General features: G+C 37.9%; 1 protein-coding gene across 1 annotated transcript in view; it reads right to left on the bottom strand.

The window, feature by feature from the left end:
- Nucleotides 1–22,673, bottom strand: part of CPNE4 (copine 4) — a 194,303-nt gene that overhangs the window by 37,353 nt on the left and 134,277 nt on the right. Inside the window, exons 7-10 of the mRNA XM_026842759.1 lie at nucleotides 19,169–19,267; nucleotides 8,258–8,344; nucleotides 7,600–7,659; nucleotides 1,742–1,875 (exon numbers count right to left, since the gene is read on the bottom strand). Of these exons, the coding sequence (XP_026698560.1) occupies nucleotides 1,742–1,875; nucleotides 7,600–7,659; nucleotides 8,258–8,344; nucleotides 19,169–19,267 (380 nt within the window). The remainder of the gene's footprint in view (nucleotides 1–1,741; nucleotides 1,876–7,599; nucleotides 7,660–8,257; nucleotides 8,345–19,168; nucleotides 19,268–22,673) is intronic.

Genomic DNA, 22,673 nt, shown 5'->3' with positions numbered 1-22,673 from the left:
CAACTGAACAGAATAACAACTCCTGCATAGAACCTGTAGTTTATTTTGCATGAAGGTTTGCTCCTCCTAATTTCTTTACTTCTTTAGAGAAATTATAAATTTTAATTTCCAGTTTGCTGGATTCCAAACGTGAAAGTATAAAGAAAAGGTCGTCACTTGACATTTTGATCAGAAAGCATTGACCATATCGAATCAACTTGCCCATGGGAATATATAGTGTCACAACTTGAGAGCATGTACAGGTCAAACACGTGCCAGAAATGTGACATTTCTCTGGGAAAAGAAACTCTGGCTTTTGTTCAGCCCTAGTCCGGAGCTCATACAACCTTAGTTGTGCTGATTAGCATCAATAGGCATTTTCTGCAGCACAATAGAACTGAATTATGCTGATGATTTAATTTAAAAAATGACTGGCCATTATTTTTTGTACTGATTGGAATATGCTGTACTGCGAGAAGAATCCCGATTTGGGATTAGTATCTCCATACAAGAGGGACTGTACCACTTAACTATTTCATTTTCTTAAAAAAAATATGCCTTAAGTAATAAAATAAAAAAATCTGTGTGCATAAACCAGCCTTTTTTATTCCTTTCTGTATTTTGAATTATATTAATAATCTGAATTATTGATAGTAATTGTTAAATTACTGGATAATCACTGAGGAATTGTCAGCTCACTTAGAATAAAATATTTATTTTCTCAAACTCATGGCTGAGTTCAACCATCAAATTCTTACAGAAAATGTATCAGTGTAGTATTTGCCTTGGTCTTCTTTGAGAAAACATTTCATTACCACGCAAATGGGAGTGGCTCTGAGGAGGCTAATTGGTGTATGTGACATGTAACATGCAAACCACAGTATTAAGTCACTCCACAATTTATACAGAAAGTATAATTCAACTCTGACTGGAAATGCCATTGTTTTTTTGAGATCTAGTATTTACATGTGGCAAAGAGGTGGGTGGATGTCTATTACATGTGCAAAGATTAGAAAAAATAATTGTGTAAGATACTATTCCTCACCAATGAAGAAAGAACATTTAAAGGAAATGCACTTGGTAATTAGATTAATAATGGGCAATTAATTTGATAGAAGCAGGCAGCCTATTTGAAAGCAACAGAAGTACATAATGTAATCAAAGCATATTTGGCCCAATTACTTGCATTTGTTTATGTATTTAAAAGCATGTTGTGTGCACACATTATCACTATCTTTTAATTTTTATTTTAGAAGAGACTCTAATATTCAACAGACCAGAAGAACACTGAAAAAGACCACACATTTGCTTCTAAGAATAGTCATGGTCACTAAGCAGTTTAAACAACTACAAATTCAGTTTCAAACACAACATCTTGGGATCCCTTTCTGTAGGATGGGACAGAACCAGACTCCCAAGCATATCAGAAAGGATGCTATCAGCATCTGCAAAACAGGCCTCAAGTTTAACGCACACGAAAAATCCACTCAAACATGCAGTTTTGGCATGTGAATACAAACCTGAAACTAAACATGCATGTCAGCCAAATGGCCAAGAACAGGACCTTTCATTACCATGAAGCTAGTCTAAAACCACTGTCACTCTCAAAAGCATGTTAAGGTAGACTAATCTTTCTGGTGTGCAGTCATTTCTCTTAAGTGACTAAACACGGAGCTACTGCAGCTGGCAGCAGGCAGTCATTGATTTCACACTGTGAAAATACTTTCTAAAGACAACTCTGTTATCAAATGTGGTTATTTACCTGTCATAGTCCTGGCAAATCTCCCCAACAGCTACCAATGCTTTCAAGTATTCATTGGGTTGATAGGGGTGGATGTAGTGCAGTGAGCAGCTGTTCCTAGGATCACCATTTGATGCAGTGAAATCTATAGCTACCTAGAAAAGAAGAAAAGTCAGTGTGTTGTGGAGCTCTTCTGAGCATAAGTATACACACAGCAAACATAGATCTTTATCAGAAACAGTTTTCTGTAGAGAATTCAGCCTTAAATCAAAGGTAATTTTACAACGTACTTCATCAAATTTGAATTAGGATAGTATTGATAAATATGTCTAAAAGTAAATGGTAGCTTATAAAATAAGAGATAATAAAACTAAAATGACATACTTAGGAAAAAAAAAATGAACTTACAATGAATCCATTATAATTCTATGTGGAAAATTATGTTCTAATACAAATGAATGAAAGTAACTATCTCTAGGTTCTCATACTTAATTAAATTTTTCCAGCTCAGGTGATGTTCAGGAAATAAAAGCTTTGCAGCAAAAATGTTCTGAGAGAGTTAAAAGCCCTACTAAAACTATAAATTTAAACTCCAGTTAGGCATATTTCTTAGATATTTGAAACCTTACTGTGGCTGTAGTAATAATAGCAGATACTGCCTCTCTGGTATTTTAATCTAAGCATTAAATAATTAACTCTCCCAATTTCATAAATGATAGCAAGCTTAAAGGTGAGCTGCAGGGTAAAAATAAAGCTTGAATCCTGCACAGATTTTTGTGTTGAAAAAGCTTAAAGAAGATTGTGAGAAGCATTCAATGCAAAAGCAAATATTAATGAATCCTCTTAAAATTAATTTCTCCCTTTTAAAATGCTCTTTGTACTTCTCACTGAAGATATACTCTGGCATGCGTCTTCCTGTGACATGACTGTTGTGGACCAGAAAGCCCTCTTCTGGATTTGTGATGCTGCTTTCTAGGAATTCCTAACTGGATTTTTTTCCAGAGGGTCTCATAGGGAAAAAAGCCATTTACAAACATCCTTATGATTTTGTCCAATGACCTCTTCCTCCAAAAAACCCGTTATATGTGGATATTCGATAGACAAATCAGTTTTCAGTTTTACAGTGCAGTTGACAGGTAAGAGCCTTGCTGAAAGCTGCAAAAAGAACTTTGAAGTCCCAGCTTGCCTCTGCAAATCTGCAGCTTCCCCAGCTGGAACCTCTGCTTGGTACAGGGAAGACTTTTTATGCAGCTATAAAATGAAACGTGACATTTTCATTCTCCCTTAAAAAATTGAGACAGTCCTCCTGAAACTTATTTTTTTTGTTGCTAAAAACTAAAAGGGAGAAATCATACTGGGTCAACCCAACATGGCTTTTCTCCACCATTTCTGATTTTCCACCTCTATCTCTTTGCTGAAGAAAAATATTTTTTACTGGGCTCTAGTTAGCTTGGAAATCCCTTTGTCACCTTGATCAACTATGAACCCCTGGCATGTCAACCGCTTTTCAGTCAGGAGATATGAGCTTAGTTTGGCTTGCAGATAAGGTAATCTTTCACCTTTGCTTCCCTAATCACTGTTCATGCACTGATGTAGTGAGTCTGTTTTCCACATAGATTTTTTTCTGAAAATGATAGCATGATTTAACTTCTGTAAATCAATGTGAAACCTCTCATGTTCTCACTTGCATGAATGTATGTAACTGAGGAAGAAAGAAACACTAGTGGTTTGTGAAACCTAAGGTCAATCCATAGATACTTGTATGGATTAGTTTAATTTTGGAACACTTAATTCTAAAAAAATCTTAGCCAAGGTGTGCATATTTTCTTAATTTTTAAAAAAAAAAAAAAAAAAAAAAAAAAAAAAAAGTATATGTTCTTTGATATTAATTTAACCTTAGTTTTTTGTTCTGATTATAGAAAGTGCAAAAATGTCACTGTATGATAGAGAAACAAAGGACATTCCTATAAAATTGTTAAAAGTAGGCATTTTTACTGGTAATCTCAAAACAGACATTAAGAAGACTCAAGTGATGTATCAGAGAGAACTGGATAAGCTTTCCTTCATGGCTGTTAGCCATGGCTAAATCTTTTTATCTGAAAACAAGAGCACAGTGTAGGAATAAGCAGTGGGTTTCATGAGCTCAGGAAAAAGTCTGTGGCTAGTGTTTGGGAAAGGAAAAAACCCTCCCCTGAAAATCTTCCTTTTGAAAATGGTCCTTGTAGTAGAGATCTTCTGATAAGCAAAAAATATCCTAATTTCCTATGATCAAGCCTTTATGAATATTTGTACTTGGATGTAGCGTGCTTGACTTTGATCCAAATATCTGTTTGACTCCCAAGGGGAGGACTTTTAAGAAGGATGAGCGCTGTTACTTGCCACGATTCCAAAATAATAACACAGAGCTCTGCTCTTTTAGTATTACCCAGCAAAACCAAGGTCTTTGCAAATACATAGGATAAGGATTTGTAAAACTAAGTTAACATATCACAGAAGTTAGGCTAATATCACAACTGAGATAATCTTGTGGGAAACAAAGTATGAATCTTTCTTATGGTGTGTACATTTGATTTTTGTTAGTGTATCTTTAAATGTATCAGTTCCAATATAGCAGTCATCTTTCCGCAGCTAAATAAGAGCATAACACAGCAATAACTACACTGTTACTACTTTTTTTTTTTTTTTTTTTGGCCTTAGGTTTGTAAAAGGGTGATTTTCAATGCACTGAAAACATCCTACATAGCTTCAACCTCTTGCTAGATCTGTCAGCAATGAATTGGCCTGCCCAATACCATGACCTGCTTGAGAGAGAATCTGTCCAATATATCTTTCTATTACAGTTACTTTTACGCATGTTACACATCCTTTCTGCCGTATTTCCTGAAGTGATGAAAATGTCTTCTGACTACCCATTTGCACTGCCAACTTCTGAACATTTCTTCTGCGGCAGGGAACAGTCTGATAAAAGATACACCATTTTGCAATAAGCAGTGCATAAAAATAGTGGACTGGAATCAGCACTATTGATCTCTATAGATGAAAGCTTCTAAATAAATGACTTTAAGTGAAGGGAAAGTTTACTCTCATTTTTCAGAGACATTCTTTCTAACTATAAACTATGTCCCTACAATAGACATACAAAGTATCCCAAGAACACACAGCATGAAGTCACCAAAGCCTTCATTAGTGCCTTAAATTAGCAGGTACATCATACTACAGCTTTTTGTTATCAAATATATGCTTAGCATACCAGTTTCCCTCCCTCAGCAAGTCACCGTGCTGTTGTACTGCCTGTACACAGCATGAACTCAATAGAAATGTCATTAATACTAAGACAACAACAACAATACATGTACCAGGAGAGTTTCAAACAATTCCAGATCCATTCCAGTTAAATGTAGATCTGGGAAGGTGGAAGGAGTAGGGCTCCTCTATGTCAGCAGTCTGAATTAACGAGATTAGGATTATGTGAAAAAGAGATTATATATGTGCAGAAAGAAAGGGAGCACTGAATATCTACTCTGTAGGCTGCACCCTTTTGCTTCAGTGCCCACTGGGGAATCTCTGATATGTTTCTGGAAACAGCAACACATCTCACAACCAGTCTGTGCCCTCATCACCAGGGACTGATGCAACTGAGGCAGAAGGAAGTGAAATACGCGGAGAGTCAGGTTGTGATGATCTTTCAGTAGAACCACTAGGTCATGCATGAAGAGAGCTATAGGCACAGAGACATCCACAACGTCTTCCCCTTAGTCCACATAGGTTGAAAACTGATAGTGATGAGTTTACACAATACTGTAGCTGGTGGATTTATCACTGAGGTCAGCTGTAATTCAGGGATTTCTGCAGTTCACAACATAATGGATCTTTCCTCTCCTTTAGGTCCTCACTGCCTGTCCTTGCAGATGAGTTTACCTAAGTTTCCTATTTTCAATGGGTTTGTTTCATTTCAGCGAATAAATAATTACTATTTCAGTAAAATAGTAAAATATAGTAGAAGCAATGCTATCCATTTTAACACATTTTAACATAGCAGTTTTCAGCTTGTGGTTCACAGCCTCCTAATAGGAAATCTGCAACAAGTAAATGAAAGGCAAGTAAATTGCCATGACCCTTCAGTGTTGTGTAAGGACTCGCTTTTCCATTGGAAAACATTTAGGAGGAATCAAAAAGAGTTTGAAAAACTGTAACATAATAATATGTATATCCCTAGCCACTTTCTAATGGTTACAGCGTTTCTGAACTTGAGCTAGAGATGTGCAAAATGCATATTAACCAGTCTTTGCATTGCTTAAGCACCTGCCCTGATTAGAAAAGGCTTTTAAATATTACTTAAAGACATTACTGTCTTTCTGTTAATGACCTTGAACACATTTGATAGTTGAGTTTTTCCAGTGATATTTTTAGGGAGAAAATGTCAAGAAAAATAAATTAAAGGGGTTTCCAGGGATTGGTGAGTTTCAGATTTGGAGGAGAAATGGGCATTTCTGGCATGTGGGCATAACAGAAGCTGGATAAAGCAGAAAAGTGATTACACAGGATGCTTTGCTTGAGAGAAGAAAACAATAATAAAGATATTTGTCCACTACAGTAGGTACTTCCTTCAAAACCAGAAACAGGTCCTCAGTTCTGGGTGTTATCCAATGAGTTTGCCATGTGTATTAGCAAAGTGCATGCTTTACACCTGAAAAAGCTGATTCATAAACAAGAACACAATCCCCTACTGTCTGTAGCTGCTGCTGTTGCTGGAACTTTCTATTGGGACAAAAAAAAAATCTTCCTTTTTTTTGTTAAATCTTTTCGGAAAATTAAGGCTTGTCTGGAAAAAGTGAAATGGAACTTTTCAGTAACATCCAGTGTATGATACTTGACAGTTGGGGGTAGAAACAGGTCACAAACAGGAAAAGAGAAGATCTTCAGAAGAAGAATATTACCTTGAAGCATTAGATTTTACTCCTGTAAGTGGCATGAAATTAGAAGTCACATAAACCAGACCAGAACTGAGCCAGAATCTGTATTCCTATGCTATAGGAAATGTAGATTCAAAATATCAAAAAAAGAAATCATAACCACACAGCATTAAATGTTTCTAAAAATGATTATTTGGAAGTGCAAAATATTATATTTCTGTTTATGGAGAGCTCTGCAAATCAAGTTATGCCCTGTTCCTTGAAATGAATAACTTCTGAATTCACTCTCAATTACAACCGTGTTGCCCTGTAGTGCTGCCATCTTACTGTTTGTAGTTATGGCTGAGGTATGAAACATCAGCATTTACCCTAACATCTGCACTAGACTGACAGAGGGTGGTCCTTGGCTGGATTATCTCTCTGCCTGTGACCATTGTAGCACCATTAGAGGGGAAACAACTTGCTTTAATGGAGGACTCATTCTGGAAAGGAAGACTGGCCCATAGGGTTGATGAACAGGACATCTAACATTTAAGTAGCTATAGGCAGGTGAAATGACATCCCCTCCTTTGACAGAGTCCTAGCAAGGGAATTTGAAATTCTTGTGAACAAACTGAGACTCAAAAGCCAAAGGCCAGTCAGCACTGTCACAGTGCTCCAGCTTTTGGGATTGGGTGTGGCTCAGATGGAATTGGTGGGGCTACACCAGTTTAGCTTCTCACCCCTGTATGAAGTTCTTTTGCAATGTGATTGTCACTGCTGCAAAACATGAAAGTAAATCAGCATGTGCAAGAATAATCTTATTACATTAGCAGTTTTATTTTCTGGGCTTAATACATTTTGTAAGAAGACCTTAATAATTTACCAAGGAACGGCATGTAAAAATCATTCCTCTGTGAAAGTAATGAATCAGTATCTAAGGGGATTCCCTTTCTTTAAAACAACTTAGAGAAATAAGGCACTTACTGTAAACTGTATTTGGCAGCCTCCCATGATATAATCTAAGAAGGAATGCATCTTGTGGATCTGCAAACAAAAAAGCAAGACATTCAAATTATCTGTGTACTGCTAAAACATCAGAGGAAAGCCTGAGAAAAAGTAATTTGGAAAGAAGAAAGCAACTAGCTGAAAATAAGGTAAAGAAAGAAAGAATTAAATATAGTTTGAGATAGAAACAAATTTATAAACAGAGAAAATACCAAAATTCTAAAACTACCGAAAGGAAAATTCACATCAAAAGAAGAACCAAGCTCTGCTCCTTCTCAGTGGTAAGTCAGTGGAAATTTTGCTATTGGTTTAGGAGGAACAAGAGCAATTTTGTAGAAATGATGGAAGAATTAGAAGGGAAACACAAAAGGCCAGCTGGCAAGCCGGTAGGTGTAATAGTTTAGTACCGCCACCTCCATTGTACAACAGCAGGAATAGGGCAAGAGAAATGAGAGTGAGTTAGGGACAGTCAGCTTATTTTGGGATTCAAGTCCTTGTCTTTGCTTTTTGTAGTGGATCAGTTTCCATTGCTATTGGACAGGCAGTTCCACTTTGCTGTCTCTGTTTCCAAACACCATTAAAATATATCACTGAGAGCTTAGTGAAGAAGCAGCCAAAGAGCAAAACACATATTTACCTTGCACTGGTTAAGGATGACAATGCCTGAGTTCTTGTAATTCTTCTTCTTTGCTTTGTACTTGGGGTTAATGCATTCCCATTGTACCTGTGAAAAATAGCACTCACTGCTTGAAGGAAAATTTATGTACAAATTGAATTCGCAAAAATGGCACAATCTGATTTCCACAATTGACTAAATTCTATCAAACAATGGTGCACGCAGAAGAAAAAATGAAAACCATTAACTATGCAGAGGAGGATCTTAATAGAAAAAGGCCCAGGGCAAACATCTGTCTTTAAACATATATGTGTGAACACAGAACTAAAGAAGATATCCAGATCGGTGTGTTGTCATCTTCCAATCTTGTAGTTTCAGGTGTTACATAAGCAAGATTGAGGATCTTTTGAGAAGGGTAAAAAAGAGGGAAGTTAATACAAGTGAAAATACTGGAGGGAGCAACCTGATGCCTTTTATTACCTACAAAACTGCCTACACAGTAACACTGGTGTATTGTATTAAACTCATGACTGGAGAAATTCTGATCAAGGATCATGTCGCTCTCTCTTGAAAGAGAACTATAGTTTCTCCTTTAAGTCTGACAGTAAAATAAAAAGTTTTTAAAAAAATCACTAAAAAGTGCACAAAGATGCAGTTAATTAATACTGATATATTTGAAAATTATCCGTAAGAATATATTACAAACTTTTTTTAAAAAAATGTTCTGATTAGTTTTATTTACAAATAGTCCATTTTACAGCAAAAGAATCCTACCTTGTTACTGAAATACATTGTCTTGTTCCCATCATAACATCTCCCAGAGTCTGTCTTACTTCCATTTCAAATGTTTCACCTTCCCCTGATTTCAGGCAGATTGATAAGGTCAAGCTTTTAGACCCTGACCCCTAATGTCTACAATATTGTTCATGGTTATTACTGCAGCAATAAAATATATGTTTGTATGTGCAAGTACCAATTGGCATTTGTAAATCCAGATTTGTATCTTTCAGAGAGGTGTTTTCAAGTGCTGGGAGAAAACATGTGATGTTGGGTAAATCATAAATAATATATCTCCAAAGGGAACCAGGATAACCTATTATCTAAAAATCCCTATTATGACATTTTGAAATGAAACATGCCTGTCTTAAGTGTTACAATATTTTGCCTATAGTGAAGACCTTCATAAGTGTTACATAAGTGTCTGTAGTAAAGACGTTCATATGTTCTGTCCGAGCAGTGTTTGAGCACATAAAACTATTTTAACTTATGAGCAGCCCAGTGATTTCATCGAGCTTCAAACCACTGCCTAACAGCAATTATTTGGCTGTCTCTGAAGTATTTCGAACTTAGAGCTTCTGTCAAATGTCAAAAAAGGAAGCCAAAGCATATGGCTTTGGAGCAATATGAGACCTTTTCTGCACAGGGGACGAGGAGTATTTTCATCACTGTATTACTGGAGACAGATGACAGAGTGAAGAATGGGAAAAGACAAAAAAATGTTCCAACTGCAGGAAGCACATCTGCTTGCTCTCCCAGTTAAGCCTACAGCTCAATTATTTGTCTTGTGAAATGAATTTTCCAACTGAAAAGACAGGCAGACACAGGCCCACATGTTCAGGGGAAATCCTCTATAAATATTTGTTCTCCACTCAAGAGAAGCAGTCGGGCCTAAGAAATAAAAGCCTTTCTCTCCAAGTAAAGAGAGCGCTCTGTGACACAATGCTAGAGTGCAATAAGCTCATATTTGGGAACAAAATCTGACAGCAAGGCAAAAGCACTGCCCACTCACATCTTAATAAATTACTGTCTGGCAAAATGGTTTAGTGTACAATTGTCTCCAAACTTACTGGGAGCATTTCTACAGAGAAAATGTGCTGTATATATATTATGAAGAAACTGATATATATCAAATAGAGAGAAAAAATAGGAGCTGGGATTTCTATTCCTTCCTTTGACACTGAACTACACTGGAGAGACCTCATTGCTTTCCCCTAAATGTCCAAGGTGCACTTTCTTAATTTTACCATCTTCAAACATGAACACTTTTCAATGTGCATGTTTAAACAAGGCCTGACATATATGAACCCTTACACTATGCACATAATTCCTCTCCTCAGAAAAAGTATTCTTTAAGACTGATCAACATTATGTTCATGTAATCGGTTTCTGGAAGAAGATTACACTATATAAGGACCAAAGCGGCATAAAAGACTACTTCAGGGGAGAAAAATCTGTGACTGTGGCCAGCCTCTCAGCTTTTCTGTACTAACTCTAAAATGCAACTAGGAATGTTCACCTACCTTTGCAATGCATTTTGAGATGTACAGATAACAATTGTCAGCAACTATCTAAAGCTCATTGAAATATTCCATGTGCAAGTGACTAACGTCCTTGGCTCATGTGGATAATAAAGCAAAGGAAAGAACAGACTATAAGAAAGAAAGAGAGAAAGAAAGAAAGAGAGAAAGAGAGAAAGAGAGAGAAAGAGAGAGAGAGAGAAAGAGAGAGAGAGAAAGAAAGATAGAAAGAGAGAAAGAGAGAGAGAAAGAGAGAAAGAGAGAAAGAGAGAAAGAGAGAAAGAGAGAAAGAGAGAGAGAAAAGAAAGAAAGAAAGAAAGAAAGAAAGAAAGAAAGAAAGAAAGAAAGAAAGAAAGAAAGAAAGAAAGAAAGAAAGAAAGAAAGAAAGAAGATAGCATAAAGAAGGGAAGAGAATAGGAGAGGAGGAAGACATTTCCCAATTCATAGGCTTAAAAAAAAAAGACTGTTTTACAAAAAACTCTTAATCTCTGCTTACCCACCAGTATCCACCTTGGCAATTCTCACAGTTTGAGTTGAAGATGTGACAAGTATCATTTTGAAGGAAATTCCCTATAAAGGCCTTGTCATATCTCCATCTCTTCTAAAGGGAACAGAGTTCAGAATACAGCTCTAAGCAGATAAGTAATAATGAGAAACAATTTTCAAATAATTTGTTCATGCTTTGAGGCCAACCTCACTTTTCAGTCTGTTCCTACGTTTCCAGTATTGACTTAGTATCTATTTTTTATTGATTAATATTTGTCTCTTAAATTAACATTTCAGTTGAGCAGAAAATAATGCAAGAGTCTGCAACCTGACACTAATGGTAAACATTGTGAAGTCTGAATTCATTCTCAAAGTCACTTAACATTTCTTCCAAATGCCTGGTAGCTCAGGGCTATACAAGCTCTTTCCTTGTCAAACAACAGAGTGAATCTGAAGCAGAAAGCAACCTGTTTTTCATAGAATCATAGAATGGTTTGGGTTGGAAGGGACCTTAAAGATCATCTTGTTCCACCCCCCCTGCCAGACCAGGTTGCTCAAAGCCCCGTCCAACCTGGCCTTGAACACTGCCAGGGAGGGGATAGCCACAGCTTCTCTGGGAAACCTGTGCCAGGGTCTCACCACCCTTCATGGTAAAGAATTTCTTCCTTTAATCTAAATCTACCATTTTTTAGTTTAAAACCGTTACCCCTCATCCTATCTCTTCACTCACTGATAGAGTCCATCCCCATCTTACCTGTAGCCCTGGAAGGCCACTATAAGGTCTCCCCAGAGCCTTCTCTTCCCCAGGCTGAACAACCCCAACTCTTTCAGCCTGTCCTCGTAAGGTGCTCCAGACACTATGTATGTGATATAGTTTAAACCATATTTTGTTAATTGAATATAAGTACTGTTGCAAATATTGGTAATGAACATAGCAGACTATACTGCTTCGGTGTTTCTTTTATACCCTGAAATTTAAACTACTGTGTGGAGAATTTCTGAATGTATAACATCTTCAATGAAAGTCAGCAAACTACTGCTGACACTTGGAAGGTCATAATCCTCTCATAATAAGGAGACACAGATCCTTCAATGAGAGATATTACTCTCTGCAGTGACGGATGCTGCCTTCCCAAACATCCTTACCCCTTTTCTTACCAAACCTTCAGAAGAGAAGAGCAAAGGATGCAACCACCCATGCCACACATCAGCAAGGGGAAATGGAGGTGACTAAATGCAGGCAACTATTGTAGAACCAAAATTTGGATGGTATGTGGCTACCAATAGCACAAGCTATTCAGAGAAAGAAAAGAAGGTGTCAGGAGACTTTCATGTACCCTAAGGCAAGAGAAATCATGGTACAGAGCAATTGCTTTCTTTGGGACACTGATTGCATGTCAGGACATCAGGTAATCCTGTGAGGAAAGGGCTAGAGAGCTATGGCTTATCATTAGCATGTTCTCTTGCCTCCCTGCAGTTATTTTGTTTCTCTCTTGTTTCTTCATGTACAGCTGCTGCAACAAATTGCATAGTTTGTAAATGACAAAGGAGGTATCATGGTCTAATGGACAGGTCAAAAAATGCAATCGGTCAGGCAGCATTATATCCTGCATGATCTCTTTCTGATGCCTCAAGAAAAGCTAGTCACTTTTAAGCGAATTTCATCTCCTCCTACTTAAAAGGTAGGTTTATTCCTGCTGTCCCTTTAGGCCAGAGGACAGGATGCGGTTTGTTTTTCATCCTGTTCCTGAAAGACATCCACCGTGGAAGAAGAGCTGCTTTTTAATCACTATCAGAGGTTTCCTCTGGAAACTTGCACCTGGAGAATGAAGTGAAAATCAAAGCATTTCTTGTTCCCTCAGTCAAGGCCCCCCAGCCTCACCCACACTCCTGAGGTTGCACCACTGGCTGCCGAACCACATGGATGTGGTAGGTGCTCGATATGGCTGCACCCTGCTCTGAAGCCTCTGTTGCCCTCTCTGGGATCAGCAGCAACTGCTGATGTTGCAGACAGTTCTGGATGAACTTGATTCTCTCCTGATAAAGCTAGAAATGGAATTACCTGTTGCTGTCAACAAACTCCTTGACCTGTTACCAAAGGCTTAAAGGTCTCCTGCATGCACAGTTATTTGAAAAGCTACTTGATGCAAAGGCCCTGAGTGAGTGTCATAGTCAGATACCTGGGCAAATGGGGGAACTGTGTTGGGTTTGTGTGTGGTGGGTTTTGGTAGCAGGGGAGGGCACTACAGAGGTGGCTCCTGTGAGAAGTTTCTCGAAGCTCCCCCAGCTCCAAGTCAGACCCGCCTCTGGTGAAGGCTGAGCCAATGAGCAATGGTGGTTGTGCCTCTGCGATAACACATTTAAGAAGGAGAACCTGGTAGAAGGAGGGTTGTGAGGGAGATACCTGTGCGGACACTGAGGTCAGTGGAAGAGAGGAGGTGTGCCGGAGCGGAGACCCCCCACAGCCCATGGTGAGAGGGCAGCCTGTGCCCCTGCAGCCCACGGAGGTCACCAGTGGAGCAGATGTCGACCTGCAGCCCATGGAGGACCCCACGCAAGAGCAGGTGGCTGTGCCCGAAGAAGGCCATAAACCTGAGGGAAGCTCCTACTGTTGGAGTTTGTTGTTGAGAGGATGGCAGCCTGTAGGAGGGACCCATCTTGGAGCAGTTTGTGAAGAGCTGCAGCCCATGGGAAGGACTCATGTCGGAGGAAGTCCATGGAGGACTGTGTCCCGTGAGAGGGACCCCACGCTGCAGCAGGGCAAGAGTGCCAGGAGTCCTCCTTCCAAGGAGGAAGGAGAAGCAGAAACAACGGTGATGAACTGACCACAACCCCCATTCCCTGCCCCCCTGCACTGCTGGGTGGGAGAAGGTAGAGAAATCAGGAGCAAAGCTGAGCCCAGGAAGAAAGGGAGGGGTGAGGGGGAAGGTGTTCTTAAGATGTGGTTGTGTTTCACACTGCCCTACTCTGTTTGATTGGTAAATTAATTGGTGGTGGTGGAGTTTAAATTAAATTGATGTTCTTTTTCTTCCCCAATCGAATCTGCCTTTTGCCTGTAACCATAATTGGTGAGTCATCCCTCCCTGTCCTTGTCTCAATCCCTGAGCCTTTAGTAGTAGTTTCTCATCCTCATCATTGAGGCTGCATGGTGCTCGTTGCCATCTGTGCTCAAATCACTACAGGAACCCAACTCAGACCCCCTCAGGACACCATCTAATCTTTTGCACCTCAGCAGCCCTCCTCAGCCCCCTAATAACACCCTGAACTTGTAGGAATATCAGTGGAGACAGTAAATACAGCAGGGTTTCTTCCTTCCCTTTCCTTTTGTGTGTGTGCATATACACACGTGTCCATTTTTATGTAATACAAGAACAGATTTTTCCCTTACATAACCCCCGTGCTGCATGGGGATCCAGGTGGTTTATGTTTCTATGACTTTTTTTTATCTCAAATCCCTCTGGCTTTATTGCCTCCATTAAAAAAAAAAAAAAAAAAAAAAAAAAAAAAAAAAAAAAAAAAAAAAAAAAAAAAAAAAAGTTACTTTTTTCTCATTAGTAGAGGATTTCTCCTTTCAACTATGAAAAGCTTTAATAGACTTTAATTTTTTATCAAGCTTTTCTACTATTGTTTTAAAATGTTTGAGTTAATATTAGAACACCTTGTAAAACCACCACTGTACACACATATTAAAATATATATATTATACATATATTTGGAACAAATCCTAAGCATACAATAATGTCAAAGTATTTACTAGTATTTCACTAAAAAAAAGAGTCACAAATAGGGATGGACTTATTCTTACTGTGTTTTCTTGTGTCAAGATTATGGTAAGAAGTATATGATGAGTTTTGGAAAGGTGGAAAATTTAAAATAGAAAGTTTAGAAATGCCTGCTTCAGATGTGCATTTGAACAACAGGATGTCTGTGCCATTTTTTTATTGGTGGTCAGTATGAAAACAGGCAAGGTGTCAGACTATAACAGTCTGTGACAACAAGGTAATTATTATGGAACAGAAACACACCCCATGCTATTATCCTGAGGTTATTCATGAACAGGAAGTCTTCTTAAACAGCACAAATTAATTTTATCTGTACCACCAACCAAAGACCAACAAGCTTTCCCAGAATTCAGTCCTTTCTGTCACGGAGAAGCAACTGTCACTCTGAAAAAGTCATAATTCAACACTTGTGAACCTCGCCCAAGAGGTGCCACATTTAGAAAAAAAAAAAAAAAAAATCATAAACTACTCATGTCATTCCTGATCAAAACATGTGATCAGTCATTCAGATAAGGAATCTTCTCTCCTTCCTTCCCACACTACTGGTTCTACCACTAGCAAGCTGACAGCGCTAGATTCATAACATTTATCTAAATGATGCCTGGTCTCAAACACTATTTCCCAAGATATCTCAGTGGAGGAAAGACAACTGTAAGCTCTTTGGATCAGAGGCTGACACGTAAAACTTGAGACAATCAGTACCCAGCCCAGATTGGGGATGGAATTGAAGCAATCTTATTATAGAAGCACCAGCATCTCCTGTAAGTGGGTGACACCTATCCTTTCTGACCATCTCAATTGGTTCTGTTGATAAAAGTATCTTGTAGCCAGGAGGGGGAGGTTGAAGAATGGGCCAGAATATTCTGTGCTTTCTGGAGGACAAACTGTGCACAGCTTCAAGGCAGCTTCAAGATCCTTGCCAACTCCTCCAAGAGATAGAGTGAGCTGATGAAATGGTGAGAAGTACTAGCAGTTCACAGATGACACACAGTTCTTCCTGCTCCCCAGCACAAACTATGTTACTCCCACTCTTGTTGCTTAATGCATTTATGATAACTTGTGGAGCTGATACCAACTAATAGAGATGTTACCAATGGGCAGAGAGGGAGAGCCATGCCGCTGGCAGAGCCTCCTTCAAACTGCACAAATTGGCAGCTGATGCTTAAGGAGAATTCCTGGATCCCCTGTCAATGATGAATGTTCCCTCTTATTCTCTCCAGTTGTCTGGGAGAGTGAAAAACCCTGTTTGACAATCACTAGGGTGTTTATGTTTTAATTATCTTTTGACAGAACTATAACAATGTACTGTAGCTGGCCATAAAATCTACTGCACAAAAGAAAATATAACCAGAATGAGAAGTTTAACTGTCTCCTCAGCAACTCAAACAGGGATGTCAGATCTGAGTTCTGCTCTTTACATGGCTTCCACAGCATCTGTGGTGAAATTTCACATTTTGATTCTCATTTTTGACACTCACTGTTGTGATGCTATGTGAAAGAATGCTTAATGCCAGCAGCTGAAGGATGTAACTGGTAGTTTTATTTCCCTGAGTGAAAGACTACTACATGGAAAACAGAACATTTTCTGGTCTGAGACTATGAAAAAGTCTCTTCTAGGAAAAAAAGACTACATCTAACCTACTCATCTCCTCACCCACATATAATTACATTTCTCTGATGTGGCCCTTCTTATTCGAAATACCTAGCAACACATCCACTTGAAGTCAAAACACCTTCCTCCTCCTCTGCCATTCCCACAAGTTTTACTAAATCCCCTTTATCCAAAGTAAACATTCCATTCATTGCACATGCTTTTGCTTTGGGGAGAATAAAACTAAATAAAAAACTGACAAATGCTAATCACATTACTTAATGTCGCACAAAGGATGTTGAGATTAAACTATGCACTAAAATGTATTTATGGAGTCCACAGCTAATGGTATATATTGCCTTTAGGAGCAATAGTTAATTCTGGAGAATAGAGAAAAAGAAGATAGGATGAAGGAGAAAGAGAGAGAGAAAGAGAGAGAGAAAGAGAGAAAGAGAGAGAGAGAAATAGAGAAAGAGAGAGAGAAAGAGAGAAAGAGAGAAAGAAAGAGAGAAAGAGAGAAAGAAAGAGAGAAAGAGAGAAAGAGAGAAAGAGAGAAAGAGAGAAAGAGAGAAAGAGAGAAAAAGAGAGAAAGAGAGAAAGAGAGAAAGAGAGAAAGAGAGAAAGAGAGAAAGAGAGAAAGAGAGAAAGGGAAATTGCTCTCTGGCCCAGCCAAGTGACAGGTGACATGGTGTCCCACACAAACAACCTCTCCTGTACAACATGTGATCACAATATTTCTTCTATAATAACTGTATTGTTTATACCAGGAACTGCTCAACCTCCTTGCTGCTTGCTCTTGCCTATTATGCCGTTAGTACTCATTGAAGTCTGTTTTTACCAGGTGCAAAAGCCATCTAGCTTCTGCATTTTTTTTTCAATATATATTAGCCGCTGAAATGACTATTACCTACTATCTTAACGATTAATCTTGTTTTGTTCTAAAGTAGACTACAAAACAAGGATTCGAACAGACAAGGAGGGGGAAGGACTGATTCTCACACTGGTGGCAATTGCATCCCATGAGAACTGGCTGTAACAGCATTGGATTTTGCAGGGGTAAGCCCACAGAATAAATGCACAGTAACAACAGAATGAGAGTAACAAGGAAGAAATAATGCCACAAGGCCTTAGGTGTGTGGAGGAGAAAATCTGCACTTTTGCAGGGGAAAGCAGATTGCAATGTTACAAATGAAAGGCATCCTGCCGAATGGCAAATGGCAGGCCCTTAGCAAGACAAAGGTTCAGGCACTTAAAGCATTGTGCAACATTAAAACAGGCACTCTGATACTGCTGTGTCAACCTAGAACAAGAATTGACAAATGCCTACACTAACTTCTTAGGCCTCTGAAAGAGTAATCATCCTTTTCGCTAGCTGAGGATGAAAAGAGCACACTGTTTCTCCATCATAATAAAGAATATATATAGTTTATCCTTCACAGCCATTCCTGGCACTCTGGACTGCAAGTCGCTTGTCTTGGCCAACAAGCTGTCTGGGAAGGACTGTGATGCTCTTTTGAAGACATTTACATTGGAAATACAAACCCTTTAACACTCTCAAGCAGCTCCTTCCCAGGCACAGGCATCTGTATACAAAATTGGAGTGTTGTTACATCACTGTCCTTGTTAACTTTATTCACTGTGGAATCTAATTAGCTTTTTAGTGAGGTTTTATTTCCACTTAAATTGTTTGCTTTAAGTTTTGATCCTCTGACTTAATTTGAGAGAAGTAAAAAGGGTTCCATTTACACTCAGGTTCTGTTCAGAAGTTATTTATAATGGGTTAGTATATGACTGATACAGATCAGAAGTATTTTACAAACATGAGCAACGTTTGCCAAACTCTAGGGTGTTCTAAGACCATCAAATATCTAGAAGAATCTTAAAAACTCCTTGACTTATGGAATAGCCTGACTGCTTACCCTTTATTAAATAACTTTGGACTCTGTTAGCTTTCTATTAATACATTATAAACAGGACTTTAATATAAAGCCCAAATAAAGCTTATTAGGCATTTGGGTTTGGTTTTGAGATACCATGAAGCAGTGAATACAAATTATCAGCAGATTAGAAAGTCAACATTTTTAACTCCCCTGCAGAGAATTTATCAAAACTAACACCTTCAGGAGTAAGTAATAATAGGAAATGACAATTTCTGGAATTAGATATGCCAAATCATTTATCATAGTCAATAATTACCATCAACTTCAATTTGAAAAGATTGGGCTGACATAAAGAAGTGAAATTATTAATAAGCTAAACATTTCATTCTCCCTTAGGACTGTAATTTATGAGATATTTAGGAAACTGATTAGTTTCATCATGATGGGTTCAAGTTAGAGCTGGCAGCAATGAATGCAGCACATGAGAAACTGAGAAAGACAGAGAATGACCCTCACCCAGTAAAGGCCCTTAGGCCACTAGGCAAATGCTTGGAGCACCCAGACTGTACATCTACTTTGCCATAACAGCACAGCACCTCATAGAAACCATGTGCTTGGGCTCAAAGGAAATAAATCTTAGCAGAAAAAAATGCCTGTAGAATGTTAACTAGAAAAAAGACCCTAAGTATTTCAGGCATGCAAATACAGGAAAGGCTGGTTTTTGTATTTTCAGATTATCATGTCCAAGTAACAGTAAAACCTACGTGAGAGATCAACATGGCAACTAACTTCAGAAAGACAATGACGCAATGTCACTTGCTTTATTACGGTATTGTCTAAGGAACACTGCTGTACAAAGCTTAGATATTGAGATCACTTGGGTGGTTTCCACTTACCTGTCTTCCTTCCATAGCTCCTCGCATTTCCTTGAAAGTTGAGCTAAATTCTCCAATGAAGTCATGCTTTCCGTTGGAATCCCAGTCCCAAACTATGCACTGAGGAGGCAAAGGGGAGAAGAAGAAAAGAGCACATTTTTCTTCAGATACAAAACAGGTTTTATTGAAAAATACTACAGGAGAAATTATGATATGCATTGGGTGAAGTGTTTTATCTAGAAGGAAACCACAAGACATATTAAAAACATATTCTTGAGCAGATCACAATGAAATGACAAGTGGAATCTCAACACAGTTTGCTACTGACAGCTGTGTGTTATGGAGCTGGCCGATGAAAGCAAGTTCATGTATTTTAGAAAAAAAGGATTCCTTCACTCCATTTTTTGTTAGGTGAAAAAATACAGGATTATGCGTATTTGCATGTTCATGGTCAAATGGTGTCCTGAATTAAGCATAACTTACCTCATTAAAGTGCTTTACAAATATAAATTAATATTCAAAACACTAGGTACCATGGGCAAACATTACCATTCTCTTTTTTACAGTCAGTGAAGGTGAGACAATAGTTACAGAGATCATTTTCTGAAATGGCTTTGAATTTATACATGTTGGCGTGTGGTGCCCCTAGCTTGGCTGTTTTCCACTGTTGTTCAACAGTGACTATTCAAACCAAAACTCACTGGTAATCATTCCTAAATTCATGCATAAACATGAATATCTCAATGAGTTTGAGCTGTGAGAATTTTGTTTTACAGATTGCTAAATACAATTCAGCTAGCCAAGACTGAAACACACAGAAATAACTACATGCTTTGCTAAATATTAATTTTAAAACTTGCCCATAGACAACAAAGGGACTTAGAATTTTAAAGAACAAAATCCCTAATTCAGCCTCATGGTCTCCCTAGATACAGCTCTCATACACTGACAGAATCAGGCAGTCTTTATTGAAAATTTGACAGAACCATGAGGTCTTTATTGAAAATGTCCTGCTACAAATATACTTTTTTTTTTTTTTTAATTTATTTTTAAAGCAGAAATGACTCAAAGCTATGTGCACTGTCACATGAGGAATGCACTGACATTTGGCTATCAGATGGCTTTGAGGATAGCTTTGACTCCCTTCTGAGGGCCAGAGTCTTCTAGGTCTGTGCATGGGTGTGGGGTGAGGACTGGACTGATAGAAGTAGTAGTGGAGCTTCCTGCTGAGAAAGGCAGGAATGAAAAATAACTGGGGGTGGTAGGGCAGCAGTAGTGGGGTACCAGGATTAACAACAGTAGGTTTTATCAGGCCACTTTGTCTCAGTGAGGCTCAGTGCTTTTAACCCAGCACTGGTGGTCAGACAACACAAGAGGAAGAGTGAAGTTTGCTCCTCAGGGAGTTCTAAAGCCATTTGAAGTTTCCTTGGTCCAAAGGGTTACTTTGAGTTCACACAGAACGAAACTGAAATCACTGGATCTCAACTGGATCTTGAGTGCTAAATATTCCCAGAAAAGCATTTTATTGAAACAGACAGAAGTTAATAGCTTCTTCCACTCAAATGTTTGTCCATGTGAGGTCCATTGACTTGAAGCTTAGGTAGGAAAATATTTGATCTCTACATCTAAGCCAGTTACCTGAATTTATTATGCTGTTAAGTGCCCAGACACCTTATTTGCCTTTCTTAGAAGCAACACATACTTCATACCCTGGACTCCTCCACACAGTATACCACCACCCACTTTATCATTTAGGTCGCTTTTTTTTTTTTTTTTTTTTTAATTTTTTTTTTTTTTTTTAATAATAACTATAGCTGTCTTTTGAACTTTCAGTGCTGTTCCACTTAGCCCCAGGAAGAGATTTGGTTCAGTGCAAGGGGATTTTCTCTGATCCATATAGAAGATGTGCAGTAGAGGTACAAAGGATTGCCCATAGGGAAAGAGTACAAGCATATCTCTTATTGCTACAGATGTTAATCAGTTGAAACTGTCCACTGGCCAGGCAAAGACCTGATTCTGTTACTGTTCCATCCGCTCATCTGCAATTTTGCTTATTTTTTTAATGCAGGGATCTCCAGATCAAAAGTGAATGTATTTTGCTCTAAGATTTGGAAATCCTTTTTAGCAGCTTTGACACCAGGGGAGCGTGAGTGAAGGGTAGAGGAAAAGGGTGGGGAGTTCATCTGTGTGCTTGCTTATAGACTAAATTTTATACAATAGTGATCAAATGATAGTGGGTTTCTGGTTCTGATAGTGGTAGTGTGGAACAAAACTAGACACAGTATTTTCATTACTAACAGCCCTTGAGAATTCTTTATGATGAAATTTTCACTAGTAATCACTCTATGCTTATTATCAACTGCAATTTTTAGATGAGCTGGTAACAAAAAAATCCAAGAAAAAAAATTAATTTACAAAAAAAACCTGAAACAATTTTTGTTTCATAGAGCTTGAAACATCTTCATTTTCTGTGAAATTTCTTGTTAATATAAATTAGTCAATTTTTATTGAAATTACTTTCCAAATATTTAATGAAAAAATGGATTTCACAATTGAAGTATGACTTAAACATTTTTTTTCCTGCAATGATTGTGAAAATAATTTAAGATCCTTAAAGTAACAGAAAGTTAAAAAAAATGTCAGAATGTCATATCAAAATCGATATAAATATGCAGAAAGTATAGTTTTAGTAATGCTGGCAACTTTTCCAAAAACATTTTTGAAAAAATGTCTATTTCACAAAGACAAAACCCAACACTGTTAGTGAAGTTTTCCAACCAGATTAACTTTTCAGGTTCTATCTTTAAACTCTATTGGAGGATAAACACAGGAACAGACCCAAGGTTATCAGTGACCTCCAGCAAAAGGTACTTTGAAAAATTTCTGTTAGGCTGTTAACTCTTATGAAGAGGGAAAACCTCTGAGTGCTGATTTGTGATTAGAATTTTAAGTGGAGATGAACAAAGTTAAATTACATTTTAAATGTCCACCCAACAGAGATCCAACTGCTTTTTCTTTCAAGCTAGAGGTTTTCTAACTTCAACTTTTAGAAAGCCAGATGGTACTTTAATCTTCATATTGGCTTCATGTACAAGACAACCAATTACAGTATTATCTCAGTACCATTTGCACAATTAGAGCTAAGGGAGAAAGGGTTTTCCTGTAAGTACATCCATTACCACTTTTTTTTTTTTTTTCAGTTTCACATCTGGCCATAGACATTAATTATTACTCTCTGAAAAATGCACTGTACACAGTAATGATTATGGATTTCAGCTGTATGTGAAAAGTATTTCTGAAACATATAAATACTCAGGTCCAGAAGTTTTTATAAAAACTCACTCAGGCAGATAAAATAAGCAGGGAAGGACCTTTGCAAATAATCTAGAATGAGGTAAAGACCAAAGGTGATAACCAAAGGATTATCTCCCTATGAAATACTTTAAAGTTGGGTTGGTGTGTTTGTTTTTGTGGTTTTTTCTTTCTTTCTTTTTTTTTTTTTCTTTTTTCTTTTTTTTTTTTTTTT

The sequence above is a fragment of the Athene cunicularia genome (genome assembly GCF_003259725.1).
Source record: "Athene cunicularia isolate RWA chromosome 2 unlocalized genomic scaffold, athCun1 chr2_part1, whole genome shotgun sequence".
Lineage (NCBI taxonomy): Eukaryota > Metazoa > Chordata > Aves > Strigiformes > Strigidae > Athene > Athene cunicularia.
The sequence above is the reverse complement of the archived record's forward strand: the minus strand, read 5'-3'. Positions and strand labels throughout refer to the sequence as shown.